At 37.2% G+C, this 12,868-nt stretch overlaps 2 protein-coding genes across 3 annotated transcripts in view; both read left to right on the top strand.

The window, feature by feature from the left end:
* Positions 1-5,590, top strand: part of LOC109965303 (DNA (cytosine-5)-methyltransferase 3B-like) — a 65,442-nt gene extending 59,852 nt beyond the window's left edge. For both annotated transcript variants that reach the window (XM_020609207.1, XM_020609208.1), the window contains exons 17-22: positions 656-746; positions 1,128-1,276; positions 2,213-2,298; positions 2,570-2,639; positions 2,750-2,868; positions 4,412-5,590. In XM_020609207.1, the coding sequence (XP_020464863.1) occupies positions 656-746; positions 1,128-1,276; positions 2,213-2,298; positions 2,570-2,639; positions 2,750-2,868; positions 4,412-4,553 (657 nt within the window). In that variant the 3' untranslated portion in view covers positions 4,554-5,590. The remainder of the gene's footprint in view (positions 1-655; positions 747-1,127; positions 1,277-2,212; positions 2,299-2,569; positions 2,640-2,749; positions 2,869-4,411) is intronic.
* Positions 5,591-9,660: 4,070 nt separating this feature from the next.
* The window catches only part of LOC109965243 (microtubule-associated protein RP/EB family member 3-like), a 17,302-nt gene continuing 14,094 nt past the window's right edge, over positions 9,661-12,868 (top strand). Inside the window, exon 1 of the mRNA XM_020609094.1 lies at positions 9,661-9,722. Coding sequence (XP_020464750.1) covers positions 9,704-9,722 — 19 coding nt within the window. The 5' untranslated portion in view covers positions 9,661-9,703. The remainder of the gene's footprint in view (positions 9,723-12,868) is intronic.

The following is a 12,868-nucleotide window of genomic DNA, read 5'->3' as shown; positions in this document are numbered from 1 at the left end:
TCCCTCTGTAATAATAGTGATAACAGTAAGGTCTAGACCTTACTTTGTAAAGTGTCCTGAGATGACTTTTGTTATGATTTTGGTGCTATACAAATAAAATTTGATTTGATTTGATTTGATGTGCCTGAACATCACTGGTTTGAACTTCCTAATATGAATAATTCCTTGTTTTCTTAGACTTCTATGGTAATAAAACAGAATTTCTTTTGTTTTTGGCCTGCTGGTCAAACAAAACACATTTCAGGGAAATAATGTACAGATTAAACTATATAACTTGCAGTCCTAATGACATTTGGAGTTTGGAATATAAATCATAAAAATACAAATTTCCTGTCCTCTTTATACTTTATCATCCACACATTGCCACTTTTGGCATTAAATCTGATGTCAGAGACCGCACCCCATTGAGTCTATATTCAACATGAATTTAAAATTAGTACTACAAATAGAAATTATCTGCATACTGTACATAAAAAGTTTATTCAGACTAAATAAATATCTATTTTTATTAGTATGGGATTGTTACTAAAATCTGTTTTGTAAGAATAGAGGAGATCATCAACATCAATGAATGCCACCTTTGTTCCACTGCTATTCCATACAGTAGCTGTCACTTCAGTAATCTAACACTAGATGGTGCTGTTTTCTGTGACAGATTCAGGAGTGGGGTCCATTTGATCTGGTGATCGGAGGAAGTCCCTGCAATGACCTCTCAATCGTCAATCCTGCGAGGAAAGGCCTCTATGGTAGATATCTGCCAGGAGATATGAATTATGTTTTTAATTCTTATTGTGTCATCACTCAAATGGTGTGGTGCTTTAACCTTGCATTAAAGTCTACTGAAAACCCCTCTCTTTTTAAATTCATTATTATGAGTTTAGGTGAACGCTTTTAGTTTCCCAGTATTATCTAAACTGCTGTTTCTTTTTTCTCTGTGGACACAATTTTATATTATACTGAGTATTGACTCTAGAAGATGAAAAATAGCTCTACCTGGGTTGACCACAGTGAGTCAGGTGGTTCTACTCCTAAATCCTAATGAGGGTGATATTCAGCCTGTACCGATATATTGACGCAGGTTATTAATGTTTTCTTAGGCTCTGATGTTGTTGTTCTTTTTGCTCCAGAAGGAACAGGGAGGTTGTTCTTTGAGTTTTACCGCCTGCTGAGTGAGGCCAAGCCCAAAGAAGGAGAGAACCGACCATTTTTCTGGATGTTTGAGAACGTGGTTGCCATGGGTGTCAATGACAAGAGGGACATCTCACGATTCCTAGAGGTGAGTCACAGTTCAGAGCATAAATTGCGGTAAATATCAAACGCATGTACTACAGACACCTATGAATGAAAAATAAACCGTTTTGTTTTTCATGTATACAAGAAGACATAGTTCAAGACAACCTGATTCAGTAATTCTTGATTAACTTTAAGCTTAATTTTAGACCTAACTTCTACAAACATTTATACATTTCAACAGCTGAATAAAAATTGCACATTGTAAAAGCAGTGTTGGAAACTAAGTAAATTTCCTCAAGTACTGTACAATTTTGAGGTATCTGTACTTTACTTGAGCATTTTTATTTTCTGCTACTTAATACTTTGACTTCACTACATTTTTAGAGGTAAATCTTGTACTTTTTACTGCACTATATTTATTTGATCATTTTAGTTACTAGTTACTTCTCAGATTAATTATCAGGCCCTCACCAGATTAACTATACAAAACACAATGTAATGATCTCACTTTATTGATCTCGGGGTGGGAAATTCAAAAAAACTGAGCTCCCCCTTTACTAGCTGCAGCATGAAATGTGATGTTCACAGTAGTGTGTCAATAATTATATTCCAATAATTTAATATATATATAACTGTGAAATGAGCTGTTCTGCATAATGAATACTTTTACTTTTGGTACTTTAAGCATTTTGTGATGCCAGTAGTTTTGTCCTTGTACTTAAGTAAAATTGTGAATTCAGAACTTTTACTTATAACAATACTTTTACACTGTGATATTGTTACTTATACTTACTTTGAGCACCTCTTCCACCACTGGGTAAGACACTGTTAGCGTTCCCTGTTGAGCCGCTGGCGGCATTTTGGTTTCCTGTGAGAAAGATGAGAACAAATAACCGGAAAGTGCCCGAGAATCATTTTAAGTACAATATGTTTATGAATGCCATGAGTTTATGAGTAATCATTGCATGTTTTTCTGCAGTGTAACCCTGTGATGATCGATGCTATTGAGGTCTCTGCTGCTCACCGTGCGCGATACTTCTGGGGAAACTTGCCAGGCATGAACAGGTAGGCAGACACCTCAGCTCTGAAGCACATTTGCCTTCCTGTTTGCTTAGAGAAATACAGACATGTCAACCCTTACATTAGTGGGGTTGTGTGAATTTTTTAGTAGCGGTGCAATTTGTCATCTTAGGATCCATTCAATGTCAGTGCGTTAAGGTTAAAATCTGCACTGCAATGCCCACAAAAGACCTATTTTATATCCTGTATCAGAACTACTGTGTATGTCAGCAGACATAAACAGTGTAAAGGACTAAGTGTTATGTCTCTGTTTCAGGCCTCTGTGTGCCTCTGGGATGGACAAGCTGGAACTGCAGGACTGTCTGGAGCATGGCAGGGTTGCAAAGGTTAGATAAGAATAAGTCAGTGATGAAAAATGTTTTTCACTCCTTGCAGTCCATTTGCTTTACTGGCTTCTTGGTTGCATTTATTTGACAATGTATTTGTGCTCTCATAGTTTGGGAAAGTGCGTACCATCACTACACGCTCCAACTCCATCAAACAGGGGAAAGACCAGCATTTTCCTGTCTTGATGAACGGGAAGGAGGACATACTGTGGTGCACTGAACTGGAGAGGTGAGCAGGAAACACACACAGGTGCAGTTACCTGAGGACAAAGACACTTCCTATTTTTAGCTGATAAATAGCAGACTGACGTTCAGCCTTTTCACAACCCCAAGTCAGAAAATGTTGGGACAATATGTAAAATCAAAATAAAAACTGAAAACAGTGTGGTGTAAAACATCTGTGTCCTGTATTACATTGAAAACAATGTGGCAGCACATGATTTGATGTGATACCTCATCAATCTTATTCTTTGTTCAAAATAAACACTCACTTCAATTCTGATGCCTGCAACACATTCCAAAAAAAGTTGAGACAGTAAAGCATTTACCATGGTGTGATTTTGCTGTTCCTTTTCACAACACTTAAAAGACATTTAGGGACTGAGGACACCAAGTGATTAAGTGTGTCAGGTGTCATTTTGTCCCATTCTTCCTGCAAACAAGTCTTAAGGTGTTCAACAGTCCTGGTTCGTTGTTGATGTAATTTGTGTTTCAAAATGCGCCACCTTCTTTATTGGGGACAGGTCAGGACTGCAGGCAGTTCAGACCAGCACTCACACCCTTTTCCTCCACTGCCAGGCCTTGGTACTGTGGCAGTATGAGGCTTTGCATTGTCTTGTTTAAATATGCATGTGCATCCCTGGAAAAGATGTTGTCTTGAAGGCAGCATATGTCACTCCAACATCTCTGTGTACTTTTCAACATTAATGGTGCCATCACAGAAATGTAAGTCACCTTTGCCAAGGGCGCTGAACCCCAGACCTTCGTTTTAGGCTTTTTTGATGCAGTGCCGTCTGAGGGATCAGAGAGCTCAGTCATCCAGCTGAGGCTTGTGCCCTTTACACACTGAAACCCCTCCAGATTCCTTGAATCTTTTAATCATGTTCTGTATCGTAGAGGGTGACATATCCAAATCCCTTCCTATCTTTCTTTGAGGAACATTGTTTTTAAACATTTCAATGATTTTCTCACACATATGTTGGCAAACTGGTGGTCCTCAGCCCATCTGTGCTCCTAAAGGTCTCGGCCTTTCCTGGATGCCACTTTGTACCAGATCATGATGCAGTCACCTGTTGACATCACCTGTTTCACATGGAATCATCATTTCAGTGTTTTACTTCATCACTGGCACTGAACTGCAACCGTCCCAACTTTTTTGGAATGTGTTGCAGCATCAGAATTGAAGTGAGTGTTTATTTTGAACAGAGAATAAACTTGATCCCCGTGACCCCGTTCAGGGACTAAGCGGTATAAAATGAATGAATGAATGAATAAACTTGATGAGGTATCACATCAAATCATGTGCTGCTGTGTTGTTTTCAATGTAACACAGGACACAGATGATTTACACGTCACTATTTTCAGTTTTAATCTAGGTTTTACATATCGTCTCAACTTTCTCTGATTTGGGGTTTTAGATCAAATAAGAATTGTTTATTTGGATGGAAAACAATTTAGACACAGGTGACATTTACATTAAAATCTTTAGTGTTCATTCTGCTTTAATATCATTAGAGATTTGACTTATGGCTGTTGTGTTTTTCCCCCTGCAGGATTTTCGGTTTTCCTGTCCACTACACAGATGTGTCCAACATGGGTCGCGGTGCCAGACAGAAACTCCTGGGCCGGTCCTGGAGTGTTCCTGTCATTAGGCATTTGTTTGCACCACTGAAAGACTACTTTGCCTGTGAATAGTAGCCTATCAACAGCAAACAGATGCCACTTATGAACATACACCAGCTTTTATATTGTGATACTGGCTCCAGGAAAAATCTGTCACACTCTGTAAAGAGTTGGAAATAATATCCACTCTGTTAGCCACTGTAGCAGGCAAAAAGCCAAAGTGAAAGTTGTTGTTTTTAGCCATTTCTGGGTTCTGGCGATAATGCACTGCAGCCTTAAACACATGTAACACATACTATCGCAAAGATACACAAAAGCAGCATAGGTGAGCACCTTGACTGTAGTTTATCACTGCTCATAGTGTCTGAAAGAGAGGCCGTGTCACTTGTCAGACATCTGATTGACAAAGGTGCAGCTAGTCCATTTCACTGATTGTATCATCTTTAACGGAGGTCATTAGTGCGCTTCACCTCTCTGGAGGTTCAGCTGAATTAAAAGGTAAATGACACCCGATCCTTTGTTTTGTCCATCAACACTAGGACTGTACAATGACTAGGCCTTTAAAGACATTGTTTTATGTTGACAACAATCAGTAGTTGTAGAAAACAGAAAACAGCACAGCACCAATGGCACAGCTCCTTAAGTGGCTCTGGATTAACCTGTTTTAACTAGTACAGAACATTTCACAGATTGTTCATCCCTCCATTTAGTTGAAACAGGTAGTTTGCTGATACAGATTGTTAATTTAAACAAAAACACTTCAAGCTCACTTGAACCAAAGTCATACGACGGATAGTTGAAGTCTTGCTCCGTTTAGGCTTCCACTAGCCTCTGGCAACAGTGTATTTTCTAAAATAAAAAAGCATTCTTTACAGTGGTCGTACTAAAATGCCAAAACATGAAACTATGGCTTCCTGTCCAAATTTTAAGATAATAAAATCTACAGTTCTGCTGAATTCTAAAAATTAAGCATCTCTTATTGTCATGTCAGAATTATTCAAAAGACCAACAAAAGATTTGCTCTGTAGGAAAATACACTGAGCACCAGAAGCTAGTGGAACAGAAGCTAACCTTGAAACAAGTCGGGATTTTGGTTAGATTTAGATTTTGTTTCATTTAGTTGTTTTTATATTTGTTTGTTGTAAATCAAACAAATGATTTCTCTTTTGTCTTTTGCATTGAAATTAGTATAATAGCGTAGTTAAAAAAGAAAAAGAATCTTTATTGAAGATTATATAAACATCATTTGCATAGATGGCATGAAAGTTTGAGGTATACTGTTGTAATGTCACAGTGACATTTCCCTGATAACTACATACAAAATACTTGAAACAAGCCAATGCAAAAAGAGATGCACCATAGAGAATGGGTTTTTCTTTTGTTTGCCATTCCAGACAGGTGAGAAATTAAGGGTGATGACTTTTATCCTAGTGTAGATGTTTATCTATTTTCTTAAATAACTGTTTTCGTTTACTGTAATAGCAGGGTGCCAGTGTCTCCCTGTGTGGGTGACCCTGGCTGAAAAAAGTTCTTCTGATTCCAGGAAAGTGTGTAACTGTGTGTAAATGTGGTTCTACAGCTGTTTTTGTTCCAGATAGAAAAAAAAATTATGGGAAACACTGGTGAACACAGACTATTTTTGTAGACTAGCACTGACTACTTTTTGTTTAAATGACTTTTTCAGTCAATTTTACAGCAGGACTGCAAAATCATCAGTGACGGTTGATACTTTAAATAGGTCTGTATGGTGCACATGCTTCAGTATACAGTATGTAAAACGGAATTGTGTTTAATCTCAAAGTGAGAATAAGTCTGAATGTGTAGGGTGTGGCATACATCAAGAGGCCACATAATAATTGCAGTTACTTGTCATACTGCATGCTTAAGCTTTAGGATGTTCACCACACAGAGCTATCTACTGGACAATTTAAAGGATAAGGCTGGTCATTTTCTATGTTAACATTATTTTCATTATTTATTCGTCTGTGCCATAGACCTCTACTGATGTTAAAAAACACATCAGGGAAATAAGTGCTGCACTTAGTGGCATAGCTCCTCAATATGAAACACAAGACCCTGATATTTGTTATCCAAAGAGCTTGTACATGGGGCCCTGACCCTTGCTTACTTCAGATGCTGTAATAAGTTATGGCCATTCAGGGCCTTTGGGGCATTTTTTAAAATATCAGGACCTGATGTTTTGTAATGAGGAAATGTCACCCAGTGGAGCAGTGTGTTTCCCTGATGCATTTTAAATTGTTAAATTGTGTGTTAAATTGAACAACAGTCGAGGTCTATGGCACAAATGAACAAGCTAATCCAGGACAATACAGACCTTCATGATTAGAGGCAAATCTCTGTATGGCGAGTGTTGAAAATACAGTTAATATAGAAAATGACCAGCCTTATTATTTAATTTGGTACTGATTCACTTGACATGACCAGAGGACAAAATATATATATATATATATATATACACATCTACAGTACATATATAATTTCTTACTGAACTGGAACAGTTTTACACAATGTTTTGCATACTGTATTGATAGAAAGGTTTACAAGTGTTTGAACAAGAGCTACATTATTTGTTTTAACACAAAATGCACAGGTATTTGTAATGATTTTTTCTTTCCTGTATAAAACGACCAGTTCATATAGAAATGCAAGATTTCTCTTGGGTGCTCAAAAGGTACCAGTGCCACCAGGTAACTTTTTTATTTTTCAAGTCTGATTTTAAAGTCATAAAAAAAGTAACTGTTTACATGCTTCATTAATATTGCTGAACCTGTTGAATGTTTTGTTTAGAAACAGTAAACTAAAAAAGTCAATATTTTTTCTTTTTGTAACTGCTGTTTTAAGTATTTTTATACTGAGTACACATATATTAACACGACACACTAGCTTAAAAATGTCATATTGTAGTACAATATAGAGCGTATTAATCAACAGCTTTTTGATATCTTCTCTTATTTAGATATAAAACATTTTTGTGTAGTTGTAGCATTAATGACATCTGATACACTTTGTACTTTTTTACTACAACCTTCTAATCTATCTTTTATCATAATCATCTGAGGGTTTATTGTTTAACTTTTTTGCGTTTTTATGACTCTCAAGTGCAAACACATTTAAAAAGAACTGTACTATTTTTATATTTCATTTGAACTGTTAGTTGAAAGGCATTGATATATTTTTTATGTTTTCTACTTACTATAGCAACCTATATATAATTCTTACTCAATAAAACATCTTGGCTACAAAATAACACTGATGTATAATTTGAAATGCTTGTCTGTGTGAGTATATCTTTGTGTTCGCCTGGGGTGAAAAGCCTAAGCATTGCAAGTAAGAATGATTTTCATTATTGATTAGTCCACTAATACATTTTCAGATTCCATTAATTGCTTTGCATACAAATTCATGAGCAATGACAAATTTCCCTAGTGTATTTACAAATTTTTAATATTTGCTTGCCACAGAAGTGAAGCATGATACAAGAAAGTTGTACTATCAGAGATTGTTTAGTTATCTTTATCATAATAACTGCATTGTCATCTGAACATATGTGAGAAAATGTAGGCCTATGTGGAGTATGGACTGCTGAGTTCTGTCCAGTAAGGTGCTAAGATTAAATGTAAAAAGTAGCAATTTTACAGACTGGCCTGAAAGAAAAGGGGAGCCCCTTGGGTAAGGATCAGTTTGTTCAATTGTTTTGGTGCTGTTAAGAATTTTGGTGGCTGCATCTTAAGGAGTAGTGGCAGGAGGAGTTGGCAGCGTGACAGATATGGAGGAAATCTCCTTCAGTGATATAAATATGTATTTCCAAAGAAGATGGAAAATCATCCAGATTTTTGACTGTTGGTTTTAGAAGATATCAAAGTTTGATTGATATTAAGGCCAAGGGTGGTGTTTGAAAATTGCTCTGCCCCAACCATCTTAATTTCTACTTTGTTTAGGAAAAAGTTTCTATATGAGTCAAAAACTGTAATTAAAAAGTTTTGATTAATCAGGACCTCTTGGCAGGATATAAATGTAAAATCTGAGCCATTGTATTAGAAATTGAAATTGATATGATGGTGTTGCCATGACATTAGATGGTCTCCACACACACACACACACACACTGCAGTGCAGTGGTCAGCCTTACAGTTTGTCATACAGTGTTGTTGTGGTCATTAAAAAGCTACACAAAGCAGAACAAGAGCTGGAGAGAACTTTTGCTACCTTGGTTGACTGAGGAATAAACAGACACTTCAAAATTAGATTGGAAGAATGGGCAAGGGGTTGTGAGCTGACTGCAACATGAGCTACTCTTTCTATTGTTATGGAGAGGAACAACAGATGTGGCATTAACAGGATTTTTAGAGTGATTTATTTATATCCTTGTCAAAAAACAGATCATGCAATGAAAGCAGGGTCAGCTGAGAGGCAAGGTTACAGTTTGTGTGAGACCTCCACAGGTTCAGATAGAATTTTAAGATGTAAGCCTACTAACAGAGTAAAACAAAACAATTTTGCAACAGATCTATCCATAAGTCTTGAATGTAATGGATGACTGTCCTCCAGTTACTAGCTAGCTGTATTTATGCCAGGGACTTTCTTTACATTTTAACTAGCCTCGATTTTTTTTATTAGTGTGTGAGCCTGTTATATGCCTATTAGTATTGTATGTGTGTCCTTTGTCATCAGTGTGTGTTAATTAAAGCGACGCATAACTTTAATGGTTCGTTTTTATAGGTTAAAGATACCAATAATTAAGCTATGACTGCAGCATTCTAATATTGTAATAACAACTGTATAACTGTTTAACTCAAATATTTTCCGTGCGGCACAAATCATTTTAGATAAAATGTCTGTTAGCTTTAGCGGCCAATGAATAATGGCGTTTGCTAGCCTACAGTTAGCCACAAAGCGGAAATCTTGCTAGCCATAGCCTATGTAGCCTGGCGTCTGAGATTCAAATTCTGATTGCTAATAAAGTATTCACATTGGCTGACATATAGTCAATTTTTGTTACTATTAGTGAATGCAGAGTATTAATTTCGTTGTATTTGCAAATGTTAGTTACACAAAGTTGTACTTCCAATCAACCTTTCAAAAATGTTAAACAGCGGAGCAGTAACTTAGCCGGGCCGGGACATAGGGGCGGGCTTGGGGGTTGGGCTTTTGGGCGAAGGAGGGCTTTCGACTCGCACTGATACGGGTGGTTTAAACATCCACATGGAACAAAACGGAGAGGGTGAGTAGAAAGTTGTGCTTTCTAAGTCGTATTTTGAACACAGTTGTCAGAGATTTAGGCTACTGATTTAGAGTAGTTTCTAGAAAACAAATTGTATTAACGGAGCTCAATTTGTACAATTAGCGACGTTTTGAATCTGCCATGCTCCAAATATACTTTAAGGCTAAAGCGCCTGCGTTGCGTAACCACGCCGGCTAATGTCTTGACTCGTTGATTGTTTCAGTTATTACTAGTTTTAGCTACTTTTGTTTCCAAAAAAAGCCACATAACTAAAACCTTAATATTTAGGACAAGCTAACTAGCTAGCGTCTAGCTGCTTTTTAAGCTTTAACATGGTTTTTGTAAACATTTATGTTGCAGTGAACTTTTTTTTTGTTTTTTACAAACTGCCTTTGAGTTATTGGCACTGCTAGGTTTGGAACGTTATACGCGTCATTTTGCGCATATCATAATATGAGCATTGTACATTGGTTTTCAAAGCTAGCACGTGTTTAGGGAATGAATTGTTATTGTGGTATTGTTTGGACCATTAGACCCTTGGCCTGGGATCCGCTGCCGTGCACAGCCTCTGCTGTAGAACTCATCTGTACCAATTCCACTGATTCTATTGGTCAGAATGGTACCCGTTCTAACCTGACTGGCGTTGAGACAGTACCATCTGGCAACACTGGTCTACAGAGTTGCGACAGCGAAGGGTTAAAAACTGTAGCGAAGCACGTGACTCTTGTAGCTTCGATTTGAATAGTTCCAAGCGGGCGATTTCAGACATGTATGCATTATGAAACGTAGATACCGGATAACAAGCTCACTCTCATTCTTTACACAAAAGTTGCTTGCCTGGCACATACGCCGTTTATTTTCTTACGGATTTGCTTTTCCGTTGTTGGACCTAATGCACATGCACCGTTAATTTTTGCTCTCGCTTGGCCCATGTAAAATGCTTTTTGGGCCTCGGGAGATTCTTTGTTGCAATACCGTCCGCGAGTGGACCAAATAGAGAAAGTGATACTTATTAAACTGTTGACAAGCCACCTCAAACTGCAGAACTGGTCAATTATCAGTTTTTGTATTATGGATTTTTATTTGTGGAGGTTTTATATTATAGGTTGTATATCCACTTTATTGGCACGTTGGCAGTGAAAGTCATTTACAATGGCTAAGCAAAAGAAGATTGAGCAACAGATCACATACACATTCTTCAAAAACAACACAAATTAATATCTGGACAGTAAGTAAACAAATTAATAAAAATGCACACACATAAACCAAAAGGGTTACAGGATATTATCTTTAGTGATAACAGACAGTTGCAGTGGTTGCAATCAGAAATTTGGTATTGTCATGCTTATTATTTTGCATTGGCACAACATAAAAAAGCAGAGTAAATTACCTGTTTGGGCAGGTGCTGTAGTGTGGTAGCGTGGACCTGCTGTGTTATATACACACTGACCAGAATGAATGATGAAAACTCTGGGAGAATGGTTTGCAGTTTATGAAAAGAATCTGAGTTGTGTTGCTAGTTATTTCTAACACTGTGACATCTGTGTGATCTGATCTTTCATCAGATTCGGTACAATTTTGCATCATAGTGGTATTATCAGATAAAAAAAACAGAAGAAACAAAGTGCTCATTAAACACATCACACATCTTTGACTTGTCTGTAATGACAATAGAATGAATCTTTAACAAGCTTTGCCAAAGATGCATACACACTTCTGCAACTTATTACACCTTTACAAATCTTCGGTTTTGCAAGATTTCACATTTACCATTTAAAATGTAGCTAACATTAAGGCATGAAACCTTATTATTAATAAAAGTCTCTCACCTGTCTTTGTATTGAGGATCCAGTAAAGTGGGAACAGAATAGAGGGGATCACCTTCAATGCTGCTCAGATTTGAGATCCAAATATCAGTTGTGAAGCTCATGGCTTCAACATCTAACTGCGCTGCTCACTGTGATGACACTGTTGTATAGTTCAGGGACAGCAGTCTCTGAAATGTTTTTTCTAGATGGCAGGTTGTACCTGGGCTCTAAATGCTTCAACAGGCTGCGAAATGTGACATTTTCCACTACCGACAGTAGTTGGTCATCGAGTTTAATGAAGTTGCGTGTAATCCCGTTAGCCTTTGGGTTGTCTGCTGGAAGTCTGTGCATTTCTGGAAAGCATGAGTAAAAGTCATTTTAGTCAAACCCGCAGCTGATGTTATTTGCTCACTAGGTTACAGACTGAAATTGCTGCGGGTTTATGGTAAGATGTAAGAATGGAATCTGCCTGGTGGTGTCTTCTTGTCTGTTGGCTAGCATGAACTCCTGGTACTCTTTCATGTGAAACCTCTGCACGTACTTGATTAAATTGATTGTATTGTACGACACAACTGTACTTCCATCCCTGGGTGGGTGGCGCATTGGGTTTATACACATTACAAGCAGCCATCTTGCTTTTTGGCATTTCCAGACTAAAATATCTCCAATCAAATGACATTTTGACTGTATACAGTATGACTGTATTCGGGATATCAAGATTTGGCTTGCCCAGGAGAATAAGACCGAATATATCTTTATCAGCTCTGATCCAGCTGCAGGTCTATCCAGTTTACGTTCCCCTGCCCCTTCACTCACAGGCATGGTAAAAAACCTGGGAGTGATATTTGATACCGGTTTTAATTTTGATAAGATTTGATTTGATTTGATTTATTTATTCTTTCAAGCATGTAAAGACAGTTGATATATCAACAAACATAATTTTACACATATCCAACAAATGCTAATCCAATATCAATTTGCTTATACCTAGTACATGCTTGAATGGAGTAGGAAGAAGTCAGACTTATCCAGTCCTACCCCATGACATCATCTTACCATCATTGGTTTGCAAGCAGTAAATGATTCACTTCTACACACACACATATACTAAAAAAAGAATATAACAGTGTTAACATTCTTACATCACACAAGTAATATACTAAAGAATTATTATAAAATGTACACGACACCCACAATGTTCCATGTAATTAATCATTGAGCCTGTTCTTGCATATATCTTGATTGACACATACCTTTATATTTATGTTTAAACTCATCAATTCTATTACTATTTTTTATGTCCGCACTTAAATTATTCCATAGTTTTACCCCACTTAT

The sequence above is a fragment of the Monopterus albus genome, unplaced genomic scaffold (assembly GCF_001952655.1).
Source record: "Monopterus albus unplaced genomic scaffold, M_albus_1.0 scaffold98.1, whole genome shotgun sequence".
NCBI lineage: Eukaryota > Metazoa > Chordata > Actinopteri > Synbranchiformes > Synbranchidae > Monopterus > Monopterus albus.
This window is presented reverse-complemented; position numbering and strand designations above follow the sequence as displayed.